This window comes from Eumetopias jubatus, unplaced genomic scaffold (genome assembly GCF_037043125.1).
Source record: "Eumetopias jubatus isolate StellerSeaLion01/CBP00866 unplaced genomic scaffold, mEumJub1_p1.0 scaffold_10, whole genome shotgun sequence".
In the NCBI taxonomy this organism is placed as follows: domain Eukaryota; kingdom Metazoa; phylum Chordata; class Mammalia; order Carnivora; family Otariidae; genus Eumetopias; species Eumetopias jubatus.
The window spans coordinates 30620523-30635398 of NW_028274816.1; the positions used below are offsets into that span (position 1 = coordinate 30620523).

Consider the following 14876-nt stretch of genomic DNA (forward strand, 5'->3'; position numbering starts at 1 on the left):
TATCATAAAGAATGTTTCTAGAGAATCTTCATAATCACCATTTTAGCATACGGGAGGTCCTAATTATTTCAAGATCATTTGCTCTCTTAAAATGTGGCCTTAAGCCCCATTGAAAGGCAACCACAACTGTATTATCCATAGAGGGGAAGCTGTAGTTATAAATCATGAGAGTAAGTTCATTTTATGTGATATTTGCCCAAATGTAGGCCATAGTAGCAACTCTGTAGAACTTTAGAATGAAAAATGAGTCAGATGTTAATTTGGGGGGAAGGGGATGGTTAATTTTTCCTGCCAAATTGTGTGATAGCATTATAGACCTTGCCCTTCACAACTGACTGGGACATTAGGAACATAGAGAAGGTCTCATTGGTAAAAAATAATATTCAAGAACTTCATGAATTTTTATCAGGAGCCTTTTTTTTAGCCTTTAATTCAAATATATCTATATATTTTAGTGCTTATCATCCTTTATTCAACTCAGTTGTTAACCAGTGTGCTTCTGTGAGTTCCTTTGCCTACACTTGAAGCAGATCTCTGAAATAACCTGCATCGATTTCATGGAAGTTCACACTTTTGGAGAGATTTGCAATTCTGCTTTGTAATCAATCTCCATTGATTGTGTTTGCCTTATACTGTTAGAAGATCACTACAGTTGCTTATCAGTCAGATCAGCCAAAAAGGTATCGACGGTGAGCAGGGATAAATTAGGAGCCACTGTTAACGAGGGAGAGGTGCTTAAAGGGTCTTTTATAAGTGCTGAATTCATTACTGAGCATTTTCATATTGTGATTTTTTTTTCCTTTGGAATTAAACTTTTCTTCCTTGGCTATACCTGTATTTTGTTGCCAGTATTTCTTCTAATGAATTTCCTCCTGTGAATGCACCATGAGGGTGAGTGGCAGGCATTTTCGGATGCCTATAAAACTTCTCTCCTCACTCTGAGCATCAGCACCACACAGGCACATACACTTAGCTTCTTTCTTGCTCATACTATCATGATTATGTTCATGGAATCAATGCAACTGGGTTCCTCCCCCCGCCCCCAGCCTCAGAGTGACTCTCCTTTGGTCTAACTCAATAATCAGGATGCCATCCCCCTTGCCGGTCAAAGGTTAATTCAAGGATGGGCATGTGGCACAATGCTGGCCAGGGAGGGGTGTCCTGGAAGATTTCCCTCATTCTTGAATGAGGGACCAAGGAAGAGATGTTCCATTTTTCTGCCTCTGCATATTATCTTCTCACTTTAGAACTGTGGCAGCAAACTCTGAACCATGAATGAAGCTGGTGCAAGAAAAGGAGCCAATGCCCTGAAGGGAACAGCAGAATGAAAAGATAAAAAGAACCTGGGTCCTTAAATTACCAGCCCTGAAAACACTCCAAATCAGGCATTCTGGTTACCAGAGATATTTTTGTCCTAACTGTGTAAGCAGCTTCTAGTTGTGATTCATTAATTGCATCTGAGAGCACCCTAGGTGATGGAGTGTCTGCACTATTTTAACTTCTCTTTGGAGAGCAGTCATTTGCTCAGCAAGTATTTACTGAGCACCTGTTATGTGTCAGGCACCATGTGAAGCTCTAGGGATACTGGAAGGACTAAGAGATAGTTTCTGCTTAATGTCCTTAACATTCTGTTGGGTGTAACAGACATTAAAGGAGTAACTCAACATATTTTTTTAACTAAAACTAAGGTAAGTACTATCAGGAGACATATAGGGTATTAAATGAACTACAACTAGAACAAATTCTGGAGGGCTGGGAAGGCTGCCTAGAGAAACCTTTATTTGTGCTGAGTCTTGAGGAACTAGGCTCAGGTCTTAATTAAGGCCGGGAGGAATAGGGGACAATTTTTTCAGAGACAACAGCATGTACGAAGGCATTTAGGTGCCATAAACCACTGTAGTTATAGGGCAAAGAGAAAGTGTGGAGGGGCAGCAGCTGACTTTGGAGAGAAGCAAGCCAGAGGGGCCAGATCATGCCAGCCAACATGGGCCATGCTAAAGATTTCAGTCCTCTCCATCTACTCCCTCCTCATCTTAGTACACACAATCGCAGAGAAGGCTACAATAAGAGAAACAGCCCTTGACTTATTGGTGGCCACAACAAACCAGACCCTGGTTACTCCAGAGAGCTGAAAGAGATCTAGGGCATCGGTGGTGTCAGAGACTAATGCTTATTCCCCTTGGCCACATTCTACCAAAATGGGTTATGCTCGACCCTGGTGTGCTTGCTGTTCAGGAATGGCACGCTCTTCCAAGGCCAGTTGAAACCCATGTCTGACTTGGTTGGCTGCCAACATGGAGAGGCAGACCATATGCATTAAAAGACCATCTTTCCTGGCCATCTTGGGTTCCATCAAGGGAGCGAGTGTGCATATCTGTTAGGGTGCACTTGGCTGCTAGATATTGTGTAGCTGTCCCAAAGTGGCCTCAAGCAGAAGGACATTGATTACTGTGATGCAGCAATGTTATCCAAGACCCAGGATTTTCTGTTCATCTTTCGTGCTAGCTGTAGTGTCCCAGGAGTGTCTCTGCCACACTGCCTCAACTCCATACACCATGTCTTTACACCACAGAGTTCCAAGTAGAATGCAAACTCTTTTTTCCAGAGCTTTTCTTTTTCCAGGAGAAAAAACCTTTCCAGAAACTCTCAGAAGACTTTTCCTAATATCTCATTGGCCAAAACTGGGTTGCATGCTTATCTCCTGACCAATCACTAGCAAAGAGAATGGGTTGCCTTGATTAACTTGGATGATGTAGGTCTACTTCCCAAGGTGGTGCACATTGCTGCCAGATAAACGCAGGGTTTTCTTAGCAAGAAGGAGGGGAATAGCAATTAGCAGGTATTCCAGTGTCCATACTAGCATGAATCCCAATGCACCTGCAGAAACGCTTCACCTTGGAAGTTCCTTTACTTGCTAACAGAAGACACTGTCTTTGAGGCTAATATCCCTTCTAGATGCGTTTTCAGATCATTCCCCAGTTCCTTTGTTCCCCTTCTGCTTTAGCTCTTGGCACTATAACACAGAGATGGGTTCTTTATTGGGTGTGGATGAATTTTTTTTTTCCTCCTGGAATAATGTGTATTGGTATTACAGGAGGAAATTTCTCAACTCAATCACCCCAAAATTTAATGGGCATGTGCAGCATATCTCCCAGCTAATCCATATAATCTTTAAAATTCGGGGCCAAATTAATCTATACATAGGACGAGTTAACTTAGGTGCCCTCTTCATCTAGGGTCTGCCAAAAAGGGTCTTAGATTAAACCATTCAAAATATACTATCAGCATTTAATGAAAATACATCTACCTTTATTTTTTGTGTGATGTGATAACAGACGGAGAAAATTTCCTCGGGTTGGAAGTAGGGAAGGAAATGGAGTTGTATGCAGAAGGCAGTAAAGCGGGTAGAACAAATCTGTCTCAGCAGATTATGAATTCCTTAAGGGCAGGGAACACAACTTAAGTGGCCATTTAACATTATGTTTAAAGAGTTGGGGCCTGATATCAGAGGCAAGTTCTGCCACTTACTATGTGATCTTTGGAAACTTGCCTACCCTCTCTGTGTCTCAGCACATCTCAATAATGAGGATAGAAAAAGTATACAAACTTCATAGGATGATTCTTTTATAGGAAGAAATGTCAGAAACCAACTATTGATATAAAATTTACATAAAATCCAAACTTCTTTTGCACCAGGGAGTCCTTTCGCAGCCTGAGAAAACTACAGGAACTTCCTCAGGATTATGTTTTCAAAAATGCAGAAGATAAAGTATGTGAAATAACAAAGAAAATGATAAAATATAGTTATCAAAGTATTTTCAAAAAATGCATGAGTAGAATATATGTGCTTCTTTAATAATGCATGATGTGGGATCTAGGGATATAAGGTATAAATTCTGACAATTTGGTTAATTTCAGAGAAGTGATAAGCATAAACAATGCTTGAAATTTCTGCAACAACTGTAATGTCATTTGAAAACACCCAGCATTTTTATTTGCCTGACTTTGGAGTCACGGGTACTACTGTGATTACTTTCACAATGGAAGGAAGTGCTAACTTTCATTTAGAGGTTGATTGAAATAGAGTTGTAATTTTTTTTTTCTGGTCTCAGGTTAAGAACCAAATATGGATTGTACCTAAGCATTTTCCTTGTTATTAACCTTTCACAAACAAAATTTAAGACAACGGTTTAATTGTCATTCCTGTCTTCCACCAGCACCAATTGTGAGAAGTTCCGTTAGTCTCCTGGCTTGTTTTTTATTTTTTTAAAAGATTTTATTTATTTATTTGACAGAGAGAGACACAGTGAGAGAGGGAAAACAAGCGGGGGGAGTGGGAAAGGGAGAAGCAGGCTTCCCGCAGAGCAGGGAGCCCGATGTGGGGCTCAGTCCCAGGTCCCTGGGACCATGACCTGAGCCAAAGGCAGCTGCTTAACGACTGAGCCACCCAGGCGCCCCTCCTGGCTTGTTGTTAAAGTCATGGTAAAAAACACAGTTTTGTCGGCCTGGACGATGGGTTTCCTGAAGCAGAGACCCAGGCTCTCAAGTCTCTTACGCTCTCCTCGTAGATCCTGAAGACCATCTTCCACCAAGCGTTCAACGCCTACAAGATGGACATTGAGCCCCGCGTGAGGGACACCGCGATGTCTCGGGTGCAGTGCAGTGGGAGGCTGTTTGAGATTGTGCTGTCCCACAGGCGGGTCACCGCATCCTGCATCCAGGGAGAGGGCAGGGTGGTCACCGTGGAGGGGGAAGCAGCTTGAGTGCTCCACTTGGACACAGGTAAGCCGCCGTGCAGGGCAGTTTCTGGGTATTTGTTGAGAATGTTCTCCTGAGCCTGCAAGTGGTGGGGAGAAGGGACTGAAGTAGGGCAAGCAGGGGCAAGGGTCTATCTTCCTGGGCAGATTGTAAGTTCCTTAAGGTCAGGGACCATGTCTTCAGATGCAGTATCACATCACAGTATGCGTTGGGGCACCAGAACTCTTCCACTTGCTAATACTTCATATCTAACCTCTCTCAGCCTCTGTTTCTACATCTGTATAATGGGGATATTAATAGTGTACTCCTCATGGGAGTTGTTGTGAGATTCAGTGAGTTAATGTCTATAAAGATTTTATTTATTCATTTGAGAGAGAGAGAGCACAGGTTGGGGGAGGAACAGAGGCGGAAGGAGAAGCAGACTCCTCACTGAGCGGGGAGCCCGATATAGGGCTCAATCCCAGGACTCCAGGATCATGACCTGAGAACCAAAGGCAGGAGCTTAACCGACTGAGCCACGTAGGTGCTCCCTCAATGAGTTAATGTCTAGAGTGCTTAGTAGGACCTGAATAATATTGGCCACTATTTTCTATGCTTGACACAGAAAACAAACATAATAATTTCTTAATGTTTTTTAAATTGATGCAAAAAAACTGAAGACATTTCAACAATTGAGTTAATTACCTTTAGCACCACAGCTGATTCAGATTGGTGCCATAGAGCAGTGGACAAGACAGTGACTGTGGGGGCACATTTCCTCATTTCAAAACTGGGTTCCACCATTTATGCTCTAGGGATAAATTAGGAAAATTACTAACCTGTCCCTACCTCACTGGCAATGCGGGGAAAATAATAGCAATGAGCTCATAGGGGTTTTGTGATCAGTAATCCACATGAAGTTTTCAGCACAGTGCCTGCGACGTATTATTTGCGCACAGTTATTTTACATGTACCATGCAGCAAGCTCTGTTCTAAGCATCTGCAGGCATTACCTCATGTAATCTTCACCCCCCTCTTCCCCAAGAGGCAGACATTAACATTACCTGCACTTTCTGGATGGTGAAACGGAGGTCTAATGCAATTACCCAGCTAGTGGCAGAGCGGGACTTGGACACAGGTGCTAAGCGCCTATCACAGCTGCCCCCAGCTGGGTTGTAGGTCTATTTTTAGCAGTTGCTAGAGATGTAGAAAACACTGGGACAGAGAGAAAGGCGAAGATGAAAAGATGAGAACTTTTTTTTTTTTTTAAAGGAGATCTGGAGCTTGAAAGAGGAAGGAAATAAATTATTCTTGTGTTTTCAGCTGAAGAAATGGAGGCTGAAGTTCAGATTTTTGCCCAAGCACCCGTTGGAAATAGGAGGTCAAATGAAGGTTCAAGAGCAGTTCTGTCAGGCCCCAGGGCCCATGGCACCCTCACTGCCCCCATCACCTCCTCCATCACACACACACACACACACACACACACACACAGTGCTGAGGAACAGACCTGGTTCATCTCTCTCTGAACTTTCTTCTAAGAATTTGATCATGGTTCCAAGTACATAGCCCAGGAGGAAATGGGATGGCAGGGGAATGGCTTTTTTGCATGTGATCCATTTTATTTCTGCTAAGTCAACAAAACTCGCTGTGTTGCCTAGGGGAGCTAAATCAGGCTGTTTAAATTTCCCTGTCACTATAAATATTCTCTTGATTTATGAAAAAATAATAAATGTGTGTTGATTTGGATTAGCACAATTATAAAATACATGCACGTTACAGGGCCTTTTGTTTTTCAGTTTGCATTTATTGTGGCCTTTTGATATGAGCACCAGAGAAAGCATTTGAAATAACAATGGTAACAATGATAATGAGACATAATAATTGTGGTCATTTATTGAGTGTCTGCCCTGGGTTAGCCATTGTACTGGGAATTTTCTATTCATTATACTGTTTAATTTTCTCAAAAATATCATGAGGGCAAATTTCTGATTCAAGACAGTAGATTGGATACATACATTTATAGCCACTTTCTCCCAAAAGCTCATTAAATGGCAAAAATCCGTACTTTTATTTTGTTTTGGTAAGTGAATATTTAAGGACAACTGAAGCAGAGAGTAGATTATAAAAAGAACATTCTGGAATGTGGAAAGCAAAAGAAGCATGTGTGGTTGAACTTCTTGAATTAGTTAAACTTCTTGGATCGAGTGGCAGAACACCCAACTTAATAGTGGTTTAAATACATGCAGTTTATTTCTCTCATATAAATATGGAATTGGGAGTAAAGAGTAGGCCTAAGAGTTCTATAACATTGTCAGAGACCTAGCCTCTTTGTGGCTTTCATCACTACCCCTGGGTGTACACCTCACCACATGGTCCAAGAAGGCTATTTGAGGTCCAGGCATCACATCCATTTTCCAGCTGCCAGGTGCAACAGGCATATACCTCACTTTAAAGACACTTCTGTTTTAGATTTTTATCAAATGTCTTTCACCTAAGATACCAATATCTATTAGGGATAGATGTTATCCCGTTTCAGTAAGCCATTTTAATATCTATTTTTATGATTAATCAGAGCCTAGTGAACTGACATGTATTAAACAGATGCTGTACCTGAAATTTATTCAACTTTGGAGTCTGAAACACCTAGTCTTGTGCTAAGCACCTCTTAGGAGTGCCGGTTCCAGGAACAGCTGTGGGGATTTCCTGTCCTTAGCCTGGGTATGCTTATCAGTGTAACGAAAGAGATGGAGACTGGAGGCAGGAAACGAGATGCTGTGTATAAACCTGAACAGCAGAAGTATCCTCCCAGTCTCCAGTCTCCCTTCAGCCCTTCACCCTTCTGGGGCCCAAGGAGGGCAGCACAGTGGCAAAGAGCAGTAAGTATCCTTTGTTTGAAAATGGGATTTTACAGCCTGCAAGTTCACAACTGTGATTTCTTTTGGAACCTGTGATGTATACATTGCCAAGGTGAAGAGTCAGAGAAAACTAGGTTCAAGTGTGGCACTGCCACTTCTCTGCTTTGGAAGCCAGCTCTACCTCTCTATGCCTCAATTTCTCCATCTGTAAAGTGGGGATAAATAGCCACACCTACCTCATTGGGTGGCTGGTAGAATGACGTAATTCCTACTAAGTGCTGAGCACAGTGCTTAGAACATAGTATGTGTTTGATTCAGTGGGGACCATTAGCCCCATTAGATGGAAAAACTAATGTTCAGAGACCCCACAATGACTTGTTAATAATTAACAATAACAATAATCATTGAATGGAAACTTACTATGTGCATGAACTCATGTAATCTTCAAGTCACCCCCAAGAGGAAAACATTGACATTACCCCCATTTTCCTGATGGGGGAACTGAGGCCTAATGCAGTTACCCTTCTGTTGAGATATGGAAGAGGGAAAACAGTGGCTGCCAACACTTTGATGATGAATAAGCTTTGACTAATGTCTCTGTAGGCAAAGGTCTCTGTTGGACTGCATGCTGGATGTTAAGGACTCTGGGATGAGTGGAGCTGGGCAGTGTTTAATCTGATGGTTCTTACAGACATGGAGGAGGTAGACATTACCAGACAACTTCAATATTACATATGCTACATGGAGGGAAATATGTGATTCTACCTATATGAAGACAAAAGGAGGGTGTATTAATTATAGTAGTTACTGCTGCTTAACCAATTACCCTGAACTTAAACCGACAATGAATGTTTATTATCTCACACAGTTTCTGAGGATCAGGATTGCAGGAATGGCTTGGCAGGATGGTTCTGGCTCAGGGTCTCTCATGCAGTTATATCAAAGTGTCAGTCAAGACTGTAGGCACCTGAAGGTTTGATCATGGCTGGGGACCTGCTTTTAGGATGTTTCGCTCATAGCAAGCAAGGCGATACTGGCTACTAGCAGGAGACCTCAGTTCTTCACCCTCATGTCATATGGCTGGTGTCCCCAGAGCAAGTGATCCACGGGAAGGCAAGGAGGAAGACACAATGTCTTTTATGATGAAGGCTCACAAGTCACAATGTCCTTTCCATGATATCCTACACAATACACAGGCAGCCCTCTTTAGTGTGGGAGGCGATTACATGAGAGCGAGAACACCAGGCGGCAGGAACCACTGGGCCATCTTGGAGGCTGGCTAGCACAGCTGTCAGTTAGCTCTGTTGGGAACTCAGGGAAGACTTTCTGGGAGAGGTCGTGCCTGGAATAGTTAAGTTGGGAACAAGGGTTCATAACTTGAGATGGACAGAACTCAAGGAGTCTGTGATGTTGGATGGAGGAAAATTGTTTATGCTAATCAGTGCTTTAAAACTATGGTGATTGAGCGGCACCTGGGTGGCTCAGTCATTAAGCATCTGCCTTCAGCTCGGGTCATGATCCCAGGGTCCTGGGATCGAGCCCCACATCGGGCTCTCTGCTCAGCAGGAAGCCTGCTTCTCCCTCTCCCACTCCCCCTGTTTGTGTTCCCTCTCTCACAATATCTCTCTCTAATAAATAAATAAATTCTTTAAAAAAAATAAAACTATGGTGATCGATAGACCTGCCAGCAGATCTCTATATTTAATGCAAATTAGTGAAGTACAGGGATTGTATTATTATATTACAATTTTGTTAATATTTTAATAATTGTATTTCAATATACTTGTCTTTGTGATTTTATGTATTTTATTTTATACACTCAAAGACATTATTCTGTGAAAGAACCATAGATGTCAAACAGGTCTATAAGACGCACACAAAGGGTGATGAAGAAGGAGAGTAGGAATCATGTGGTTGAAGGAAGGAAGGGCATTAGAGGCAGAGAACACCAGAGACAAGGGGCAGGCTTCTGTGTTTGTGTATTACTAACAGCCTCAAGTATAAGAAGAGGAAGGAGGTAGATGAGGCTTTGAATGGAAACAGGGACCAGTTCACAAAAGTTCAGGCTGTAGAACTTGTACTCGATACCATAGTGATAGTGAAGGCAGGGGATAGGGGAGCCAAGAAAATGTTTGTCTTATTTATATATTTATTCATGCATTTAGCTAAAAATTTTTTTTTGAGACTACATAATCCATACACAAGTTACAAAATTCAAAGTGTATACTGTGAAAACCTTTCTCTTATTACTAGCTGCTACTACTCTGAAATGCTCTCTACTCTGGAAGCCACCATCAGCTTTATTTTATATCCTCAGGAAATCATTTTCACGTAAGGGAGTGGCTGTTTAGATTTGCATTTTAAGTAGCTGGCTCTGATCAAGGTGCCCACTGTAGACAGAAGACAGGCTTTATGGAGAAGTTGTGGGAGAGGGTGAGAGGCAACGCTAGGAATGTCAGGGAGAGTGTGTTATTTTTTTTCTTTCTAAAACAATTGACTACAAGTGTGCTAGAAGATCCCATAAGTGCACATAAGCACAGTTCATTTGGTTGAGCAGTTCAGATTTCCTGTAAGACACAAGGAAGGCAGTACAGCAAGGCGGTTAAGAATACAATACCCACTTCAGACCTGAGGGACCTGGGCATTGTCTCTGCTCTGTGGCCAAGTCTGTGCTCTCTTTGCTAATTTGAACTTTAGTTTATTTCTTATATAGAGTGGGGCTAATGATACCCACCTCGACGTGTTTGTCACAATGGTGTATGTGCTAATGCTGGTAAAACTTTCATATCATTATGCCTATGCTTTAAAGTCAGAGCTAGAATCAGAGTTGTGCTTCACGGTTGAATTTCAAAATGCTTAAAGTCCACTTCTAGTCACCAATCATTACAATGACGAAAGCTCACATTTTGTGATACAGTATTTAAGAATAACAGCTTGCCTTGTGCCTGGCACTGTGCTGAGTGCTTTGGAGTCATTGCCTTTTTTTGTTTCTTTTCTTTTCTTTATGTCCCCTTCTCCTGGTATATTCACATGTGCACATCTGGCAGGATCTGGGGTGAATCTTGGGCTCCAGGGTCTGGAATCTTTGGAAGAATTCATTTGCAAGATTGCAACAGCCGAGAATCAGAGTGACACCTTGGAAGCTTTGGCTGCCAAAATAAGACACTCTAAGCGGGTGGTGGAAGACTTTAAATGGAATGGACTCCTCACCACAGTTTTCGAGTGAGTAGGGACAACACGACTGCTTCCCCGGCGGTCCTTCTTCTTGCTGTGGGGCAGAAAGTAGCCAGGAATGAAATTAGGCTGAAGTAGAATCTTGATAATGGTGGCAAGTTAGCAGTTATATAGTAAAACTACATTGAAACTTGAGGCCTTTAAATGTAAATTAAACAAATGAAATTTCCAAATGTGAGGGTCTGATTTGGAGACGTCACTGCAATAGAAATGCACTCACCAGGGGAGAGTGCTTAGGTGTGGCCTAGAGAAAATGAGCCTTATTACTTGGTCCTGAAGACTCTCATAAGAAAACAAAATCACTCTCTCCTAATGTTTCAGGGAATCAAGTTCTGTCTCTTTAAAGCAAATGTGGCAGGAGGTTAACAATTACTATATCTAGGTCTGTGTGTTGCGGGGGCGGTAAGATGGACATTCATTGTACTTGTCTCAACTTTTCTTGATGTTTGAAAAATTTCATAATGAAACATGTTGGGAGATCACCAGAAATAAATAAAAGTAGAACAGATATAGTATGATAGAAAATAAAAAGACAGTACTTTAAATAAAATATATTTAGCTTTATGAGCAATTCACTTCTTTTACTTTGTTTTTCTCATTTTCTCATGGAGGAGCAGAAACTCCTGGGCACCCCAGTACTGAGGACCCCCTGTTCTGGAAAGATAGCATACAGGGGAACCATGGTAGAGAGAATGAGTTTGGGGCTAGTCCTCTTGTCTGGATTCTAATTCCAGAGCCTGCTGGCTCTTGCTCACGGAGTGACTGCGGACAAGTTACTTAAATTCTGTGTGCCCCAGTTTCTTCATCTGTAAAAACAGGGCTGGTAATGGAATAAGGAAAGTTAAATGACTTGGTCACTGTAAGTGACATGAACTGAGTTTGGTTCTAAAGATAATTACAGGAAACCCTACCACTGAAACTCACCCTTGTCTCTGTATACCTATACATCTTGGTTCAAACTTCTCTTAAAACCCTCAAACTAGGTGGCGCCTGGGTGGCTCAGTCGTTAAGCCTCTGCCTTCAGCTTGGGTCATGATCCTGGGGTCCTGGGATGGAGCCCCGCATCAGGCTCCCTGCTCAGCCTGCTTCTCCCTCTCCCACTCCCCCTGCTTGTGTTTCCTCTCTCGCTGTGTCTCTCTCTGTCAAATAAATAAACAAAACCTAAAAAAAAAACCCCAAAAAACAAAACAAAACAAAAACCCCCCTCAAACCATAGTTCTTTGCATGTCTGTAAGTCTTATCCTAGTTGACTGATTTCTGGATGCAAGGGATGTTTCATTTTTTTTTTTTTTGTTTTTTGTTTTTTTCTCAGACACATGGCATAAATTTTTCTCACTCCTGTGTGTTCGAATGAATAAATGAAATCTGAACACATCTTCCTATGTAAGGCTACATTGACCAGGAAAGCATTTTCCCTTGGAATCCTGTTCCGTATTCTTCCTTACTGGTTACCTCCCAGGAGAAGTTTGTCAGAGTAGCCAGGAGGCCTCCCAAGTCTCATTAGCATATTGCTTTGGCACCAACACAGGAAGCTTAATTTCCCAAAGAACGGTGACTTCCATTAAAGCAGGTTTGCAGAATTGTTGGGGTGTTTGTGTGTGTGAGGGGGAGGGTAATGACCATCATCACAGTAATGATAGGAACTAAAAAAATGTGGGCCTAGGGTGGGGGTGTGTGTGTGGTGTGCCTGGGTGGTGCAGTCAGTTAAGCGTGGCTCAGGTCATGATCTCAGGGTCCTGGGATCGAGCCCCGCATCAGGCTCCCTGCTCAGCGGAGAGCCTGCTTCTCCCTCTCCCTCTGCCCCTCTCCCCTCCACTCGGGGCCCTGTCCATTGCTTTCTCTCTCTCAAATAAATAAGTAAAATCTTAAAAAAAAAAAAAATAAAGAAATGTGGCCCCGGGGATGTTCCACTAAAGCTTGTGTCCACCGCATAAGTAATGCCAAACTGCTTTTAGCAGCAACTCGTCAATCTATGTTCATCAATTGTCACTTACTGCATAAATGGTCACTAAAAGAGAAGACAGTTCAAATGTAGAAATCCTTGTCAGGAATTGGTCTTTAGCCTTTCAATCGTGGGCACATAGGGCCATCTGGTGTGCAGTTGTATAACCACACATTGGATTTTTTAAAATCTCCTCACTACCCATTAATGTGACTTAGTTGGCTTTACAAAAGCAAACCATTCTTTAGGCTTTCTTAGGGGTACAATATTGAGGACCTTGGCTTATTCCCAAACTTAAGGCTCCTCAAACCTGTTAAATTCTATATGCTAAATAGAGCTCACCCTCTTGTAGATCCTTGGAAGACCAACATCAAAGCCATGTGTAAGCTAAAGCTCAGGGGGCAAGAACTGGCAGGGCACAGAGGAAGCCAGTAAAGAGAGAGCAGGAGAATGTAGCTCGTGAGTGGAGAGCGGGAAGCAAGAGACCATGAAATCCACAAGAGGTAAAAAAGGAGTTTGTCCTTGAGCTCCCTCAGGCCCTGATAACATTCTAATTTAGCTCATGTGCACCCTGGACGTAAACTTTTGCTTAAGTCTCTGTTGTTTGCAATCAAATAAGCACTACTAAAACAATGTCAGTTTGGAAGAAGCCAGAAGACTGGAAATCCTAAAATCTGGCATGCCTTACCTTCGTAAGTCCCCAAATGCCTGTGTGTCTTACTCTTTTAATCTTCTGATAGAAGCCACAGATAAAAAGTAGGAAGAGAGGAATAAAATTAGGTCATCATTACCATTTGGGACCATTATTGGTGTCTGGGCCACTCAGCCAGACTTCTGTCAGCCTATGGGTCTCAACTCTGGAGTGACTAGGAATTGAAGAAATGCGTACCCTCAGACAGTGCTAGAGAATTGGCAATCTGAACCAGCAGGGTCTGAATACCACCTTGTGAATCTCTGTCCAGGAAGGGTCTCTTAAACATCTTAAATACATCCCAGCATTTAATTTATGAGTTAGTAGTTTTCTGGCTTACTGTCAGTGTAGATCAGTGTTCTCAACTGGGGGCACAACTGGCAACGGTCTGGAGACTTGTTGGTTTTACAGCTTGGGGGAGGGGGACACGACTGGCATCTAGCAGGTAGAGGCCAGAGATGCTGCTAAATATCCTACAGTGCCCAGGACAGGATTCCCCACCCCCGCCCCCACCCCGTCCCGGCAACAAAGAATTATCTGGCCCCAAATGTCAGTAGTGCAGAGGTTGAGAAACCCTGATGTTCATGGCAGGAGAAGCTTTGAGGGAATAGTTTAAGTGGTAGGAAGAGCAGAGAGTTGAACTAGAAGTTGTGAATTTTATCAAGGGGACCACTACCAAGTTTTGGGGAAGATACCATATTACTACCTGTGGCCTGATGCTGAGTCATAGGGAACAGGTGGCCTGAGAGGCTCTGGTGAGGGCAACAAGAGATAAATCTAAGCAGTAAGTCCTTGGGTGGAGCTAAGATTATAATTGGAAAGACTAAAACTAATCAGTTTGATTCTCCTCCCCATCATCTGGGGTCATTGTGACCTAATCTCTATTTATATTAAAGGAATAAATTGGCTTGGGTGACAGAGACAAGGGGTTAAAATGGAGTGAGCAGAAGAGCAGCATATTAATAAATTAGCTTATTTAAATATATATGGGTTGGAGAGTGATGTTTTGATAGGTCTGAGATGTGATAGTGGACCTGTTAAAACTAAAATATATTTTCATTAAGTTAGCTTTTGGTTGGGCACCTTCAAAGGAAAGCAAGTCTCTTCCCTAAAAAGCATGCAGAGCAGAAATCCCAAAGCAATATCAATTTTAGGACTTGAAGACAAAAAGCAACACAACTCCCTGCCTCCCCATGTCCCTACCTGTTTAAATATGTAATTTAAAAAAAATTTAAAAAATTCAAAGATACGTAATTTTTGAGATGGAGGCTTGTGTTTTTCTGAGACCTAGGCCATGGGAATCCTGGTCAGTAGACTTCCCTGTAATGCTGAGTTGGGGAGCAAGTTTCAACTGGGGAATGTTCTGGAAAACAACTTAGGCAAGACCAAGTTAAAGATACGCTTCCAGTTTTTGACA

At 42.4% G+C, this 14876-nt stretch overlaps 1 protein-coding gene across 1 annotated transcript in view; it reads left to right on the forward strand.

Moving 5' to 3' along the window:
* The window catches only part of LOC148163181 (uncharacterized), a 34251-nt gene extending 23433 nt beyond the window's left edge, over positions 1–10818 (forward strand). Inside the window, 2 exon segments of the mRNA XM_088026917.1 lie at positions 4569–4782; positions 10640–10818. Of these exon segments, the coding sequence (XP_087883043.1) occupies positions 4569–4782; positions 10640–10818 (393 nt within the window).
* The last annotated feature ends 4058 nt before the right edge of the window (positions 10819–14876 follow it).